Source organism: Pimephales promelas, chromosome 24 (genome assembly GCF_988280905.1).
Source record: "Pimephales promelas chromosome 24, fPimPro1.hap1.1, whole genome shotgun sequence".
In the NCBI taxonomy this organism is placed as follows: domain Eukaryota; kingdom Metazoa; phylum Chordata; class Actinopteri; order Cypriniformes; family Leuciscidae; genus Pimephales; species Pimephales promelas.
In genome coordinates, this window is record NC_142792.1 from 22,635,962 (window position 1) to 22,651,284 (window position 15,323).

The following is a 15,323-nucleotide window of genomic DNA, read 5'->3' on the forward strand; positions in this document are numbered from 1 at the left end:
TCCTAAAAGCCATTCTCACTGTTCAAGACTCTTCGAGACGAGCGTCCTCTTCAGTGTTGGTGTGACGGCGGTACCCAGCGAGACTCTGCATTGCCTGCGATCTGAGCAGTGGTCTGCCAGACTTTGCGCTTCTCCCTGGTCGCCTCAGCGCTGAAAGAGTGAATTTCCTCCTCTCTAAGTGAAAGAGCTGCACACGGCACGTCTTTTTAAAGACGACTCGCCCGTGTTCTTCTGGGTGCGTTCGTCTCATGTCATTTTCTGATGGTCGCGATCGCTGCTCTGTGTGTGCCTGGGCTTCAGCATGCAGAGCAGCGTTCGCGGATGTCTCATGTTCCTTCTGAATGGGAACATGAGCTTCTCTACACTGTGATCGAGACTCAATGATCTGATAGTGAGAGTCCCCGTGTCCGTTACTCGTTCTGCTTCTTAAAATAGAAGCTCTTCGACTCGCGGATAGGGTGATATGACGGTGAATGTGTGACAAAAAACCCTGACGTTAGTTCCTCGGGTCACACCCACCGCTCAGTGTAGAGCCAGTGAGCGCTGTATCGCTTCAGACGTCTGCCTCTCTGAGGTGCCGTCTGTTTCGCTCGGCGCTCCAGAGAGTGATGCGATGACGATCGCAGCATCACAAGGCGGGCTTGACTCCTCGGGAAGTGAGCATGCGGCCGCGTTGCCTCCCTCGGGAGCGTTGGCGTCGCCGTGTCTGATCCCGCGATGATGGCCATGCTATCTCGGGCCTCCGTGAGCATCGGGTGGGGGTGGAACTCCGCCCTATCCCGATCTCTCGCGGCTGGATAATTGGTTTTTGGGTAACGCTGCCGCCTTACGGCCACGGCCACGGCCAACCCCAATTTCCTTTTTTTTCCAGAGTTGCATGCGGAACTGACAAGCACTAAAAAAAAAAAAAAAAAAAAGAGCGTGCTTCAGTTCCCCGCCCTTCCTCCCCTCGGTGATGCGGCTGTCTGTGGGTACGCTGCGGCTCCCCCGGTCCACCGGCGGTTGCTCTCAGATGCCCCTCCAAAGCCTATGGGTTCTCGTCGTCTATGGCGGCGCGATTCTGTAGAGCGGCGGGACAGGCAGCCTCCGCCCTGCATATGATGAGCACCTACAAAGCTAGCTGCTCAGGAATGTGCACGAGGAGGGGACGGACCAAGCGAGCTGCGAGCCTGCCGCCTACCTTGCCCTTAAACGGGTCACGGAGGCGGTCGCTCGCTCCCTTGGTCAGGTGATGCCCACCGCTGTGGTCCAGGAGCATCAAAAATGTTCGGCGGTGCGGTCCAGGACTTTGCCCAGCACTTCTCGACCGCCTAGGAGCAGACGAAGGCGGTTCTCTGCCCCGACGGCCAGCTGCTGCCTCCAACCAGCCGTCGGCTCAGACGCCTCCGCCAGCTCGCCGCCGAGGACGCCCCCCTGCGGCTCCCTTCCCTCCCGCCCGGCCCCAGCAGCAGCCTTCACCCGGGCCACGGCGTGGAGGAGGCCGCAGGCAGGCGTCGCAGCCCCCTCAGGCCGCACGCCCCGCTAAACGCCAGGCTAAGCGACAATCCTGACACGGGCTGCTCAGTGACGAAGTCGAGTCTTTCCCAGGAGGCGGTAGCAGGCCCCTCCTTCCCCCGGTGGAGGGCCGGGGGAGAATCTTTTGTTCTCGGCTCCCCGCTGCTCACCCACGGGTGGGCAGCACCCTGAGTTGGTTAAAGAAAGACTTGACATCATCACTGAGCCCACAGACAGGTTTGGGTGCGCTCAACGTCCCAGTGCGTCAGCCCACACATTCCTCTCTGTCTCTGAGGGCGCGGAAGGGTGCGTGTGTCGTCCCCGGGCTACGCCAATCCCTTCCCCCTCTATCGCCAGACCCCCGGCAGAACAGACCCCCGTGGAACGCTCTGCCTTCCCTGGTCCCTTCTGTCGGGGAGCGGGCTTCGACGGTGCATCCGGGCGGGGTAACTCCTGCGCGCATGCCGGTCGACCCCCCTCGCTGCCCCTCCAGGGGGACGTCTGTGGTTCGGATGACCCCGTTGGTTCACTTCCTGGAAGCCTGGCTAGAGCTTCCCGGGTTATCCCGCTGGGTCATCAGAACGATCAGACTCGGCTACGCGATTCAGTTCGTACGGTCTCCTCAGGGGAGTTCGCTCCACGATGGTCGGTGGCAATGCCCCGGTCTTGAGAGCGGAGATTGCGACCCTGCTGGCGAAGGGTGCAATCGAGGCGGTCCCTCCAGCCGAGGTGAGGTCCGGGTTTTACAGCCCCTGCTTCATTGTCCCCAAAAAGACCGGTGGGTTACGACCGATCCTGGACCTGCGCATTTTGAACCGTTCTCTCCATCGACTACCGTTCAAAATGCTCACGGCCAAACGCATTTTCGAATGTGTTCGGTTTCAGGATTGGTTTGCAGCGATCGACCTGAAGGACGCGTACTTCCATGTCTCCATTTTGCCTCGACACAGACCGTTTCTTCGGTTTGCTTTCTTCGGTTTGCTTTCGTACATGATTCAAATGTGACAATTACATTGGACTGCGTCACCCCATAATGTCACAGACAGTGAGTATAAAAGGCATTACCTTTAAGGGAATACTGGCAAAGAAAAAAGCAAGTTCCTTCATCTGTCACTATACTAGGGGGATTTGGCTGACCCTAAGTCAGCATCTCTGGGCCAATATTATCTAATAGGGCCTGAGATGGCTCTAATCGAAGACATGTCTTGCCGAGTCAACAATCACTGTCTAACTGGAACTCAGTTGTGTGGAGGCCTCAGCAGGACAACTCACTAAAGTGAAAGGAAGCCAACAATACTCTTCCTCAAAGACAGTTTAACAAGCTCAGAGGGCCGAACACTTGGTGTCACATCACAAATCTTAAAATAAATAAAGGTAAAATAAAATGAATACCAAATTACAACACTGAAATAAAAATATAAACCCTGAAACAAACAGTAACTAAATCATGACAGTACACATTTAATTGATCTATTATGTAGTTTCGGTTGCTTGATTGTTTTCTTATATTTTAGCGCAGATGTATACCTAGCCGAGTTTCACTGTAGGGGTCCAGAACGAGTCTTCAGACGTGTGTGTATGCCTACTGTGAAATTACCACATCAAATGTGACATGCTAATATGGAGGGAGCTATAAAGCCACTGGGTTTGCTTCAGGGAACATTTTTTTTATAAACTTCCCAATTGAAACCTTTACAAAACATTGCACCTTGCGCAATGCGGAATTAGTTTACTGTAGGAGTTCTTCCAGTCTCAAGTACCACGTAAACGCAAAGCATTCCTTAGCTAATGCGGAAGATGCCGGGCCAAGCACTGATGTTGCGCAGGGGAAGAGTCGTCGTCAAACTACTTTCTTTGAGTGCAACTGGGGCTAGCCTGCCAGCACAGCTCTATCAGCCAGGCTAACTAATCTCATCGCTCAGTGATTTACCACCAGCTGTTGGCCCATCAGTGTGGTTGAAGATGATGGGCTCGTCCTTGTTCTCCAGGCGGCCAGAGGTAACCCATCTTACAAACTACCTGCGAGGCAAACTATCATTAGGGGAATACATGACCAGCACGCCGCAGAGAAAAACGCAAAAGATAAGAAGACGGTAGGGGCGAGGTGTGTAGCATTGACTGAGGACCATTGGACATCTGTCAAAAACGATAACTACCTCGATGTTACTGTACACCTCATAGATGCCAGCTGGGAATTCACTCCTTCGCTTACATAATTTAATTTAATTACTTAATAGTAATTAATTCCTATTAATTACCACAACACCAGGAATTACCACCACATTATGTTTGCTTCTTGATGATTGCTAGTTGTTTACTACTAGTAGTGAACTTATTCTGATCTACTTTGTAGAAGCGTTTGCCAGGCAGTTTCCCGACGTCGCTAATCAGTGGGGGATAGCTGACAAAATCAGCACTAGTGGAACAAACAGCGCTCCTAATATGGTGGCAGCAGGGAGGATACTGCCATACGAGCATTTGCCCTGTGTTGTGCGTGTTGTACAGAGAGCTGTTGTAACATCACTTCGGGAAGGTGTTTTTGATGCTGCACTGGCCAAGTGCCACCCAAGAAGAAAACAGTCCTGCTACTGATGGGATCAAACTCAGAATCAGATGAGGAGACACCAGAAGACAATACTGTGGAGAGGTACATGGTAGAGCCCAGTGCCAGTCTAGATCAGTGTCCACAGAAGTGGTGGAGCACACTGCAGTCTATGGTAAAATGGCCCACATTGCCCGTAAATACTTGGGGATTCCTGCCACAACTGTCCCATGCAAGATACTTTTTTCTTTAGTAGGCCATATTGTGCAGAAGAGGAGATCTAGTTTGTCAACATAAAATGTGAACAAGCTAGTCTGCCGGAGTGGGTGAACGAAGGAGAACAAGAGCTTGGACTGATTGACACAAAGCCTCTTAGGCCTACAGTTCACAATTGATGTTTAACTGAATAAACAGTTATTAAACACAAGTACATCTTATTGAATATGATTTATTTTCATCAACAATTATCATAGTAGAACAGCTTTCTCAAGCTGACTAAAAGACAATTTGGGTAGCACACATATTCTGAGTGCCTTTGGCAGAATTCATATGAACCATTTTAATCTAGATTAATTCCAAGATTACAGTGAGATTAATATAGATTATTTTTTTCATTTACTACAGTATGGGAATGCTTCTGTTGCTTAGAATAATATTAATAAAAAAAATATATATATATATTATAGTAAGACCACTACCTTAGAGCAGTTGCAGGAGTTGCTCTTGCTGGACGATTTAAAAGGTTGTCTGCCCGGCTTGGAAAAAGAAGAATGTAGATGGTAGCTTTAGAAATGTTGCTCTTATACAAACAATGCCTGTAACTAAGAGCAAGTCCATGCAACCTTTCATTCATGCTGGTATGGTTTCCTTGTCTGACACTGAGCATCAACCGGTTGTGATCTTGTGAAATACTGGATCAGAACAGTCCTTAATTCTGAAAGAATTACTTCCCTTTTCGCAGAATTCCTTCACTGGTTCTTCACTGGTACTTCACTGGTACGTGGTATTGAGATGGGGTTTGATTGTGTTCCCTTCCATCAGGTACACTTGGGGCCCTATTTTAACGATCTGAAACGCAAGTGGCAAGGAGCAAGTAACTTTGTGTGGCGCTGTTGCTATTTTCCCGGCGGGATAAATGCCTCTTGCCTGACGAAAATCTAAAAGGGGTTGGTCTGAAGTAGCTTCATTATTCTTAGGTGTGGGTCGGGCGTAACGTGAAATAAACCAATGAGAGCGCCATCCAACATACCCTTAAAGAGCAGGTGCGTATGTTGCATGACGGATTGTTATTATAACGGCGGGTTTACCAGGCGCGCGCCAGGAGCGTTCACAGCCGATGAGACCGACATGTTTCATCTACATTATTGTTTCATTCACAGTAACTGCCTTTCATAAAGCTCTTACTATCAAAATTTTGATTTGCATCTCTTTTTGTTCAGTTTAATACTTTTGTCTATTATTTAATCCAACAGATCTTAATGGTTAATCAATTAATCATTTGGTAAACCTATAGATTTTCATTTCAGCAATATACAGTATATTTTGAGAACTACAGAAATTAAATGTGTGTTTGTATGAATATTTAAAATTACATGTAACCACACATGATGAATACTTGTTATAGCTAATTGATTTCACATAGTGGTAACCACAATTGGCCACTATATACTGTAAATGATTGTAGAGGATTTCTTCATTGATCCTTCACTTGATTACATATATGATGGATATTTGGAAATTATAGATTATGTAAATGTTGGGTACTGTAAGTGTATTGCCTAATGTTACAGTAAAACTGTGTAATCTGTCTTTTATAGTACTGTAGCATATTCATTTCAGCACTTCTAAGTTTGAAACATTTATCTTGCATTGTTTGCTGTTGGATGAAGTGACTGTTAAAAGTATTAAACTGAAAGAAGATCATATTGTTGTGTTTCAGTGATTAAATCAAATGTTCTCATTACATATTACAATAATCAATTGTGTTTGAAATAATGAGTATGAGTTTGAAATAATAATAATGAGAGACTTGTGGCCTGGTGTTCCTCTCCGGCCATAATGGCTGGCCCTGTAGGTAAAAGTCTGTATATGTGCTCAACAACGAGTTGCCTTCTCCTTACATGCTCCTCACTGTGTCGTGCACCACCTCTTCTCTCTGGGCGAGCCTCAGCAGTCTCAGCATAATATTGAGCCACCCGGGACACACGGTCTTTGCTGATGCCAGTGAAAGTAAAGTATTTAGATTGTCATATACATTGGAGCCAGTATGAAATAAACAGAATTACACACAACTAACTTGCTATTACTCCCTCCCCCATTTCCTCTCTCTCTCTCTCGTGACTGCTGGGAGTTTGTGGACAGAGCATGAATGTGTGTTGGAGTGAGCTCTACGATGTGAGTGAGTTTTCTAACTTTTTTCTATCTCTCTTGGTTTTGTTTTTAGGTAAATAGAGTAATGGGTGTAGTGTTTGTGAGGAGCGTCGTCGTTCATAGCTGATCGCTATGGCGAGCACGCGGGTTCAGAAAGTTTGACACGACGGCATGGCGTTAAGGTTGTACCCGCGGAGCGTTGTTTCTTTTAGGAGGCAGGTACACATGATCCTAAATAACCAGAATGAGGAGCTTAATTTAGCCATGAAGTTTAAGATTGATGATTTTCAGTATCTTATTGTGTTTTGGTTGTGGACAAGAGGGTCACGTGATACACGTGTGTCCTGAGAAGAACGCAGATCAGAATCACAATACAGTTGAAACACTTGGCAATACAGATCATGTACAAACAAAGGATGTGTTGACAAAAATCGAATTGATGATCGTGAAAGTAATAAAAATGAGAGCGTGGTGGTCACAAAACGAAAATGTGCAAGAAGGTGGTGTTTCTGAGGTCAGTGAGCAGGCCTTGTTAGAGGATGATGTGGATGTTGACATGTCAGAAGATCAAAGTTTGTTTAAAACACCTACGTTAAAAAGGAAAACTAAGACCAAAGGAAAAGAAAAAAGGGCTAGGAAAAAAGCTACTGGAACAGCTGTTGGTGATGCAAGGGAGGGGGACTCTGAGTCGAGTAATGCTGTGGAGTCTGCTTTAGAAAGTGATTGTGAATCTTCAGACTCCGTTACTTCACAGAAGCAATCTGTCTGCAGCGCTTATACATCGGACAAAATTAAAATGTTTCTTCAGACAACGAAGGGCATGAAGGGTGTAAATGTAGAGGATTACTTTCCCAGATCGCGAGACGTTTATAGATTCAACCAGGGCTTTAAGGAAGGAGGGTGGCGCTTTCACTGAACAGGAAGTTTTTATGAGTAAAATATCTCAGAGGAACACTCCCATTCATATTTAATAATATAATAATTTTAGCACACCAGTGACTAGGAACATGAAATTGTCTAGCTTTGGCTTCTTGTTTCACAGGAATATGAATGAGGAAACAAAGGCCAAATTCCCTTAATGTTAATTCATATGAGTTCATGTTCAAGTAACTATTAATTCATGTGTTAGTACAAGATTATTCATGAACTGTTATTGAACTACGATCTATTAATCAAAAATTAGACAAAGATAAAAAACTAAACAATGCAAATAAAAGACAAGTTCACGCTTTCTAGGAGCATCCCCAGATAGCAAACTGACATTGAATCAACGTGGAAATATGACATCGAAACAACGTTGATCTGACATTGTTTTGCTCATCGAATTAACGTTGAACCAACGTCAGACGCGTCATTCTTTCAAAACTAACGGAAAATCAACTTGAAATCAACGCGTTGTTTCAACGTTATGAAAGCAAACCAATTTTCGATTTCATTTAGCTTTGAAGAATGCCGCGTCTGACGTTGGTTCAACGTTAATTCGATGAGCAAAATCAACGTTGTTTCAATGTCATGAGAGACGTCGTTTCCACTTTGATTCAATGTCAGTTTGCTGTCTGGGTCACCTGATCAGATAAATATCTGATCTGGAACAATTCTAAAAGGTCACGTGAACAACCTCGCCAAATATATTTGAGGGTGTGGGAAACTTTTCCTTGTCTGAAAAGTTATCAGCTGAGGAGACCAGGAGACAATGGACGTTTTCCAAGCAGAAGTTCTTTATTGCTCGTAGCTGCAGTCATGTCAACATCGTCTGATTTAAAAGAACCTTACATTCTAATTTATACATTTCAAAGAGGGAGGGATTACATGGAGCTGGAGACACTGAAACAAAGCGTGACCCTGGAGCTCCAAGGCAAATGGTCTCAGAAATTAACATAGCAGGTGTTCAAACTTCAAACAGGCATTTTCACACGGTGAGACGAGAAACAGGAAAGGCATTGCTTTCCCGTGTGGTCACAGGACAGTCAGGAGGGTCACACTGTGAATTTCTACTGTTTTCAGAGATTTAGAGACTTTCTCCATTTAAATCATTAAATTAAACATGTTGATAAAATTTGTAATCTCACAAGGGGGAAATAAGATTTAGCCCACATTCTTCTGTGGTGTACGTACCCTTTATTTACAGACACGTATTTTCTGGTGCCATTTTAAACTGCCGAGCCATTTAAAACTCTTCCCACACAAGGAACACAAATAGGGTCTCACATCTGTGTGACTTTTCAAGTGTATCCGTGTAGTAAGTGTAAAGGCAAAATACATTCTGTATTAAATTGATCACAATTAAATTGGAATGAAGCAGGTGATGTTTGAAATGGCTCCTTATTCTAAACCTCATCATCACACACATCTTTTTCTCCCAGAATGACTTCGCAAAATCAAGTCTCTTTGATATATCAAACTCTTTCCACACTGTACAAGACATGTAAAAGGCTTCTCTCCAGTGTGAACTCTCACGGGAACCTCAAGATGATTGTTTGTGAGCAACTCTTTCCACAATGATGACACAAAATTTTTGTTGTCTGTGGAATTCTGTTTACACTGATGACTTTAAATTGTTCTCTCTTAAGTGAATCCTCACATGTTTATTAAGGGTTACTTTTTGTCTGAAACTCTTCCCACACTGATCACACGTGTAAGGCTTTTCTCCAGTGTGAATTCTCATGTGACTCGTAATATATCCTTTTTGTGAGAAGATCTTCCCACACAGTCTGCAGGTGTAAGGCTTCTCTCCAGTGTGAACTCTCATATGGGAATCAAATGATTTTTTACATGTGAAAATCATGCCACACTGACGGCATGTGAAATTTCTTGAGTGAATTCTCATGTGGGAATTAAGGGTTACTTTACGTGTAAAACTCTTTCCACACTGATCACACGTGAAAGTCTTCCCTCCAGTATGAATGTGCATGTGACACCTAAAGCTTGGTTCTGCTATAAAACTATTTCCACACAGTTTGCAGGTGTAAGGCTTCTCTCCGGTATGAGTTTTTATGTGGTATTTAAGGGCCGCATTTTGTCGGAAACTCTTTCCACACTGATCACAAGTGTAAGGCTTCTCTCCTGTGTGAAGTCTCGTGTGAATTTTAAGGCTTCCATTTTCAGAGAAACTCTTTCCACAGTGTTGGCAGGTGTAGGGCTTTTCTCCATTGTGAATTCTCATGTGGACTTTAAGGTTTTCATGGTGACTGAAACTCTTTCCACACTGAAAGCAGGTGAAAAAACTTCCTTTTCTTCTAACATTTTTTTGAGAGGTAGTATTTTCAGTCTGTGAGCCACTAGAAGATTTTTCTCCAGTTATCAGATCATGGTCTTTCATTTCATTCAGTACTTCACTCTCCTCTTTCAGTCCCATCAGATCTACAGCAGAAAAAGATAAATACAAGTTAAGTCATGTTTAATGGCATCACATTTCAAGCATCAAAACTAACTAAATGTATGCTAAATCCTCAAAGGTAACGCATCTAGTTAACAGAACACCAAACAATTTTCTCATTTAAATGCCTCCTGGTGCTATGGAAGCTTGTTTAAGCCACTCAATTAAAAACAGAAAAGGTAATTGCAAATTTTTATCACACAATTCTGTCAGAATTGCATGATATAAATTCACAATATACTGTATATTCGCAATTGTAAGATAATGGCGGAAAATGTGTAAGTTTAAAGGCCTGTTTACACAAAGCCAGACATCCAAAGTCTCCCGGAAACTAGTCAGCGCTCGGTTACACAACATTGTCTTGCTTCCTTGGAAGTGGCAGTGGAAAAGACTAGGTGTTGTTTTTATTCCACTATATTGACTACATCAGCAATATTCACTATTAGATTGATTACACTAACTTCAGATAGGTTGACTGTCTTGGTGAATGTAACCTGTCTCTCCCTTTCTCCATGCTCTCTCTCTTTCTCTCCATCCTCTCTCCCTCTCTCCAACTCATTTACACGGTACCCATTGTCTAAACGCCCTGCGTCGTCTTAGTTTGTGTTTTAATGTTTGTAAATACATGGATCATTGTAACATAGTAAATGCTTCAGTAGTAGTTACTTTATTAAATACAATTATGCTCATTTTTTGACTGATTTATTGTCTGCTCATAATACTAGTCAATGAAATGTCGATCAAAATTTGTGGTTAATTGCAGAGATGCACATGTATGCATACAGGTAAAATTAATAAAGTGATTCATGATGATGGTTGGTTTTTAATAGTCCAGGGCGATATAGGGCACAGATGCATCAATGCTAGGATATCTAGATTAATGGCCACATTCTCCAGGTGAGATTTTATGCAGATTCCAAAAGGGCTGATGTACCTGGGTCCGGCCTCATAAAAATATGACTGTTGAGTAGTGTTGCTTTCGTCAATGAAAATTATAACTAAATATTGTCGTCAACACTGATGGGCAGTAACGCATTACTGTAATCCAATTACTTTTTTCTAGTAACGAGTAAAGTAAGGGATTACAATTAAAAAAACAGTAATTAGATTACCGTTACTTCCCCGTAAACAGCCTGCGTTACTGCGTTAGTTAACCGTGATTTTGTTTAGTCAGACTGTCTCGTGACATGAGTCGTGCGGGAATAACAATGACGTACGAGCGCCACGACATCATCAGAGACGACTAGAGCGCGGGAGAGAGCTGCCAACTCTCACACACGCTCACACGACACACCCCTGATTTCTCGCGCTGAAGTGTCAATCCCGTCGGTCAAATGCCTGAAAGATGAGTTTATCTATAAATCTAACCGTTGAGCCACATTTGTGATTGACTAGTTATAGCGCAAATTAGTTAAAATCTCCCGGAATCTAGAGCGAGCGCGCATGCGAGACTGTGTTCCAAAGTCCAAACTTCGTATCGCGCGCACGACGAGGAGAGCAAGAGAGACTTGCGTACTGCAGAGAGCATCCTGATCTAGAAACTGGACCCCCGTTGGAGAATGTCAAAATTCTACCTCAAATCTGAACAAGCATGACACGAGACAGTCTCACACGGTTAACTAAAGCAGCAAGCCGGTACAGGAATGTGAAACTTACTGAAAAAAACCCTGAACCCCCGTCTGACATGACCGCTGCGGCTACATGCTGATGGTACATAACCACTGTTTAACTCCGAAAGAAAGAAAAAAAAAACTTGAAGCCAAAATACAGCATGCAACAGCATTTTCTGTTTTGATCAACTAATTTTTACTCCTCTCTGCACTTTACTGTTAAAAGACGTAAGTGTTCATACTTTGTAATATAGTCAGGAGCGACTTTCATGATTTTACAAAATATATTTATTTTATATGCTGGAATATGTAGAAATGTATATTAACAGAAGAAGGGCTGTCTTTATTTCATTAAAATGGTGGAATGTGCAGAAAATAGGTTTAAATGTTCAACAATTTTCTTCTAGTCTGAGACTGTTGCAATTAATTTAATTTTTGCTTGATGCAATGTGCATAAAGTTAAAATATTGAAACAAATAAAACAAGTTTAAAAAAGAGAATGTTTAATTTGATTACATTTTAGATGATGGAATATGCAGAAAGAATAGAATTAGGCTGAAAGGTCTATGCTTTAGCGTATTCAGGTCGTGCATCGTGTTTTTGAAAAGTAACTTAGTAAAGTAACTAGTAAAGTAACTAATTACTTTTGAAAATAAGTGATCAGTAAAGTAATTGGATTACTTTCCTGGAGAAGTAATCAGTAATCAGTAACTAATTACAATTTCCAAGTAACTTGACCAACACTGGTCGTCCATGAACATTTATCACGTGACGAAAACGAGACGCAACATAAATGCTGGTGGTGTGACGATGACTATAATTAAATGTATAATGTAATATCGTTGACGTATAAAAACGAGACTAAATGTGGTTTACAAAATAAAACCTATGCTAAAATGTCTCTTCATTTGTGTCTCTTCAAATGTCTCAGGAAGGGCTTACCGATTTAATAAGAAATGAATCATTCAGTTCAGTTTTGAGAATAAAACTCACCTGTTTGCTCCTCAGTATCTTCTTGTTTCAAACTGAATACTTCTTCAATCTTCATGTCTTCACTCTCCTTTTTAATAAACGTCATCTTTATAATAGCGTCACAAGTTTCACTGTATGTCTGGACACTCTGTCCTGTTTAAGATGAGAATAATTAACAGAAAGAAGTATGAATCCAAACTAAATCACTGGGTGCGTCTCAATCAGCTTTTTAGATTAGTCAGTGCAATGGGAAGTGGGTCAGTACGAGGATTTCATTATTTTGAATTCCTCCTCCATCCACAGCTCCTCCTCTCATCCAGTCAGGATTTTCCCCTTGAATCAGAATAAATTCTCAAATTGTTGTACCTTAAAATCTTGAATTAATGATATCTGCAATACATTTATGTTGGTTCTGTTACCCTAAGAGGGGTTATTGCTTTGCTGCTCTTATCCATGCTAGGCTACATGGATGCACAGGGAGTTCTCACCGAGAACAGAACCATACCGCCAATCCGAACTGTATGCCAATTGAAACTGTTTTAATTTTCCTTGCTTTTATTTTGTGGTTATTTTAATTATTTTCGGTGTAAAACACTTTTAATGGACTACTTGCAAAACTACTTCCGCGATCTACTTATTACATACCAGGAGTTTCCGGTTAGAGTGTTCATCGCACGTCCATACATGAGAATGCAGATTATCACTACGTTTTATGGAAGCCATCGATTAAAGCAATGAATAACGATCTCTATATTAATTATCTTGAGCCTGCTGAAATGTTCCTATAAATATATTTTCTTTCTAACTGTTCGACTCTGAATAATAAATAGGCTAAATATATTTATCCACTAACCTGCAGCAGTCTGTCTTCTCATTAACAGCAGTATTAGCCTACTTATATTCTATACTTGAGTTTACATTTTTTAATGAATTTGACTAATAAAAAGTGTGCATCGGTGCTTTATTCCTGTCTTTTTAAAATAGTGCTTCAGAGCGCCGGCGGGGGTCTGAAGGTTAACTTATGAATGAATGAATGAATGATCGCGAGGTGCCTACCTACGATCAGAACGCCAGAATGACAGTCAACTTCTCTGAATATTAATTAAGCATTTTGGGCATGTAATAGTAAAGCGATTGACATTGAAAAACAACACTGAATGATTACAATATTTAATCCAAATAAATAAATGGTCATGTTTCGTACTGATGTTATTAATCTGTTCTCACACATTTCAATGTCGCGGTCACTAGTGTAGACGAACACTGACACCCTGCGGTGAAATAATGGCATATTTTTAACAGCCGCAGCTTTCGCGGATTGGCTTGGTTTGGATTAACACTTAATGTTCCAATGTTAATGTTTTCAGTTTTGAAAATTCTGCACGGTAAACATCAGAATATCCATTCTTCTGTCAATAAAAATGTCCAAAATATAAAATCGTATTACTCATTTTAGGTGGTGTTTGTTCAACTCATTGACCGCTGTACATTGAAAGTTAACGTAACCGGAAATAAGTGATATGTATTGTTTCCAAACGGAAGTGCGTCTTGAAGCTCAGTGCAAGTAGTCCATTGCCACAGCATATGAAATGTGCTGTATAAATAAACTTGCCTTACTTTTTATTTAGACTTTCTCTCTTAAATATAACATTTAGCAGCATTTTTTACTTGTCAGAACTAGGGGTGGGCAATATACCAGTACAAATTTGTCAACTGGTAGAGATTTTGGACAATCGTCTCTATAACGGTTATGCTCATGTGATGTTGCTGTGTTATTATTTTATGTTTTTATTGGTTAGATCAAGAACATTGAGTACAGTCGTATGACATTTTCACTCAGGTTTTCAGATAATAAAAGAATGGTTGGCACATTTGTTTGTAAGGTAACAACAGCCTGGACAGCTGTGCTGTTTAATGTTGGTCATGTGACGACACTGTAGCGTTCTACCTTTAAAAAGGTATTTGTTGCATATTGTATTCACACACTATTCCTACAAAATAAATAGTAGTGCTGGGCATTAAGTTAGTGTGGAGTTTTTTAACGCAGCCTATGTGTTTATTTTTTCACAGCTGTGTCGTCAGCGATTCGAAACAGTTAATAACCTGAAGTTAAACAATCTCCTTTTCTCACATACTACGTTACTCGCCAGAGCCTGGATTCGCGTTTATGATTCACGATGTAGAAAACGAAATGAGACGCACCTTTTCTGTTGCTTAAGATACTCAAAAAAATAAAACACCCCTTAATGTAATTAAATAATTATTTTACATTGACTTAAAAACAGTTTAAAGCGCAAACCTTTTTTCATGTCAACAGATGCAGGAGCGGCGCATCCTGATGACGTCGCACCACCTGACCAAAATAAAAGCCCTGTCAACACACTGCTCTCACAAAACTTTACAGACATTGACATACACATATATTAAGAATATATATATATATATATATATATATATATATATATATATATATATGAAGATTGTTAGATTTAGTCTAAAAGTCAAAACTAATATTTTGGGTGCAGAAACCATTATACATTATCCCTATATTAAAATACAAATAGTGATAAATGTGTTTTACGCGTTAAAAAGATTTTGAGTTCACAAAGCAGAGTTCATACATGTGCATTGAAACAAATAAGAGTGAGAGTACATTTTCTTATATAAAAATGTGGACAAAAAAATCATTTAATTTTAAAAATACTTGTAAATACATGTAAAGATGTCTAAATTAAGATATTCCAAGAATCAGAAGAAAATAAATAAAAGAAGCTATGAAACTGTTAATGTAATTAATTTGATAACATAAAATTATTGAAAATTATTATTTATTATTTAGACTGAATTTGATAACATAAAATTATTGAAAATTATTATTTATTATTTAGACTGAATTATTTAAAGTTCAGTCTGATGTGGAGTAATTTTTTTTTTTCATTTCATTTAATAGTAAAAGTCA

At 41.3% G+C, this 15,323-nt stretch overlaps 1 protein-coding gene and 1 long non-coding RNA gene across 2 annotated transcripts in view; both read right to left on the reverse strand.

Annotated features, from left to right (window-relative positions):
- LOC148966930 (uncharacterized) overlaps positions 1-15,323 on the reverse strand; it is a 461,761-nt gene that overhangs the window by 117,657 nt on the left and 328,781 nt on the right. The gene's annotated exons all lie outside the window — the stretch shown is intronic.
- LOC120466860 (uncharacterized) lies at positions 8,103-14,739 on the reverse strand. Its single transcript, XM_039655520.2, is given in 4 exon segments — positions 8,103-9,033; positions 9,036-9,766; positions 12,386-12,517; positions 14,664-14,739. Coding segments are annotated over 4 exon segments (912 nt in total). The 5' UTR covers positions 14,674-14,739; the 3' UTR covers positions 8,103-8,994.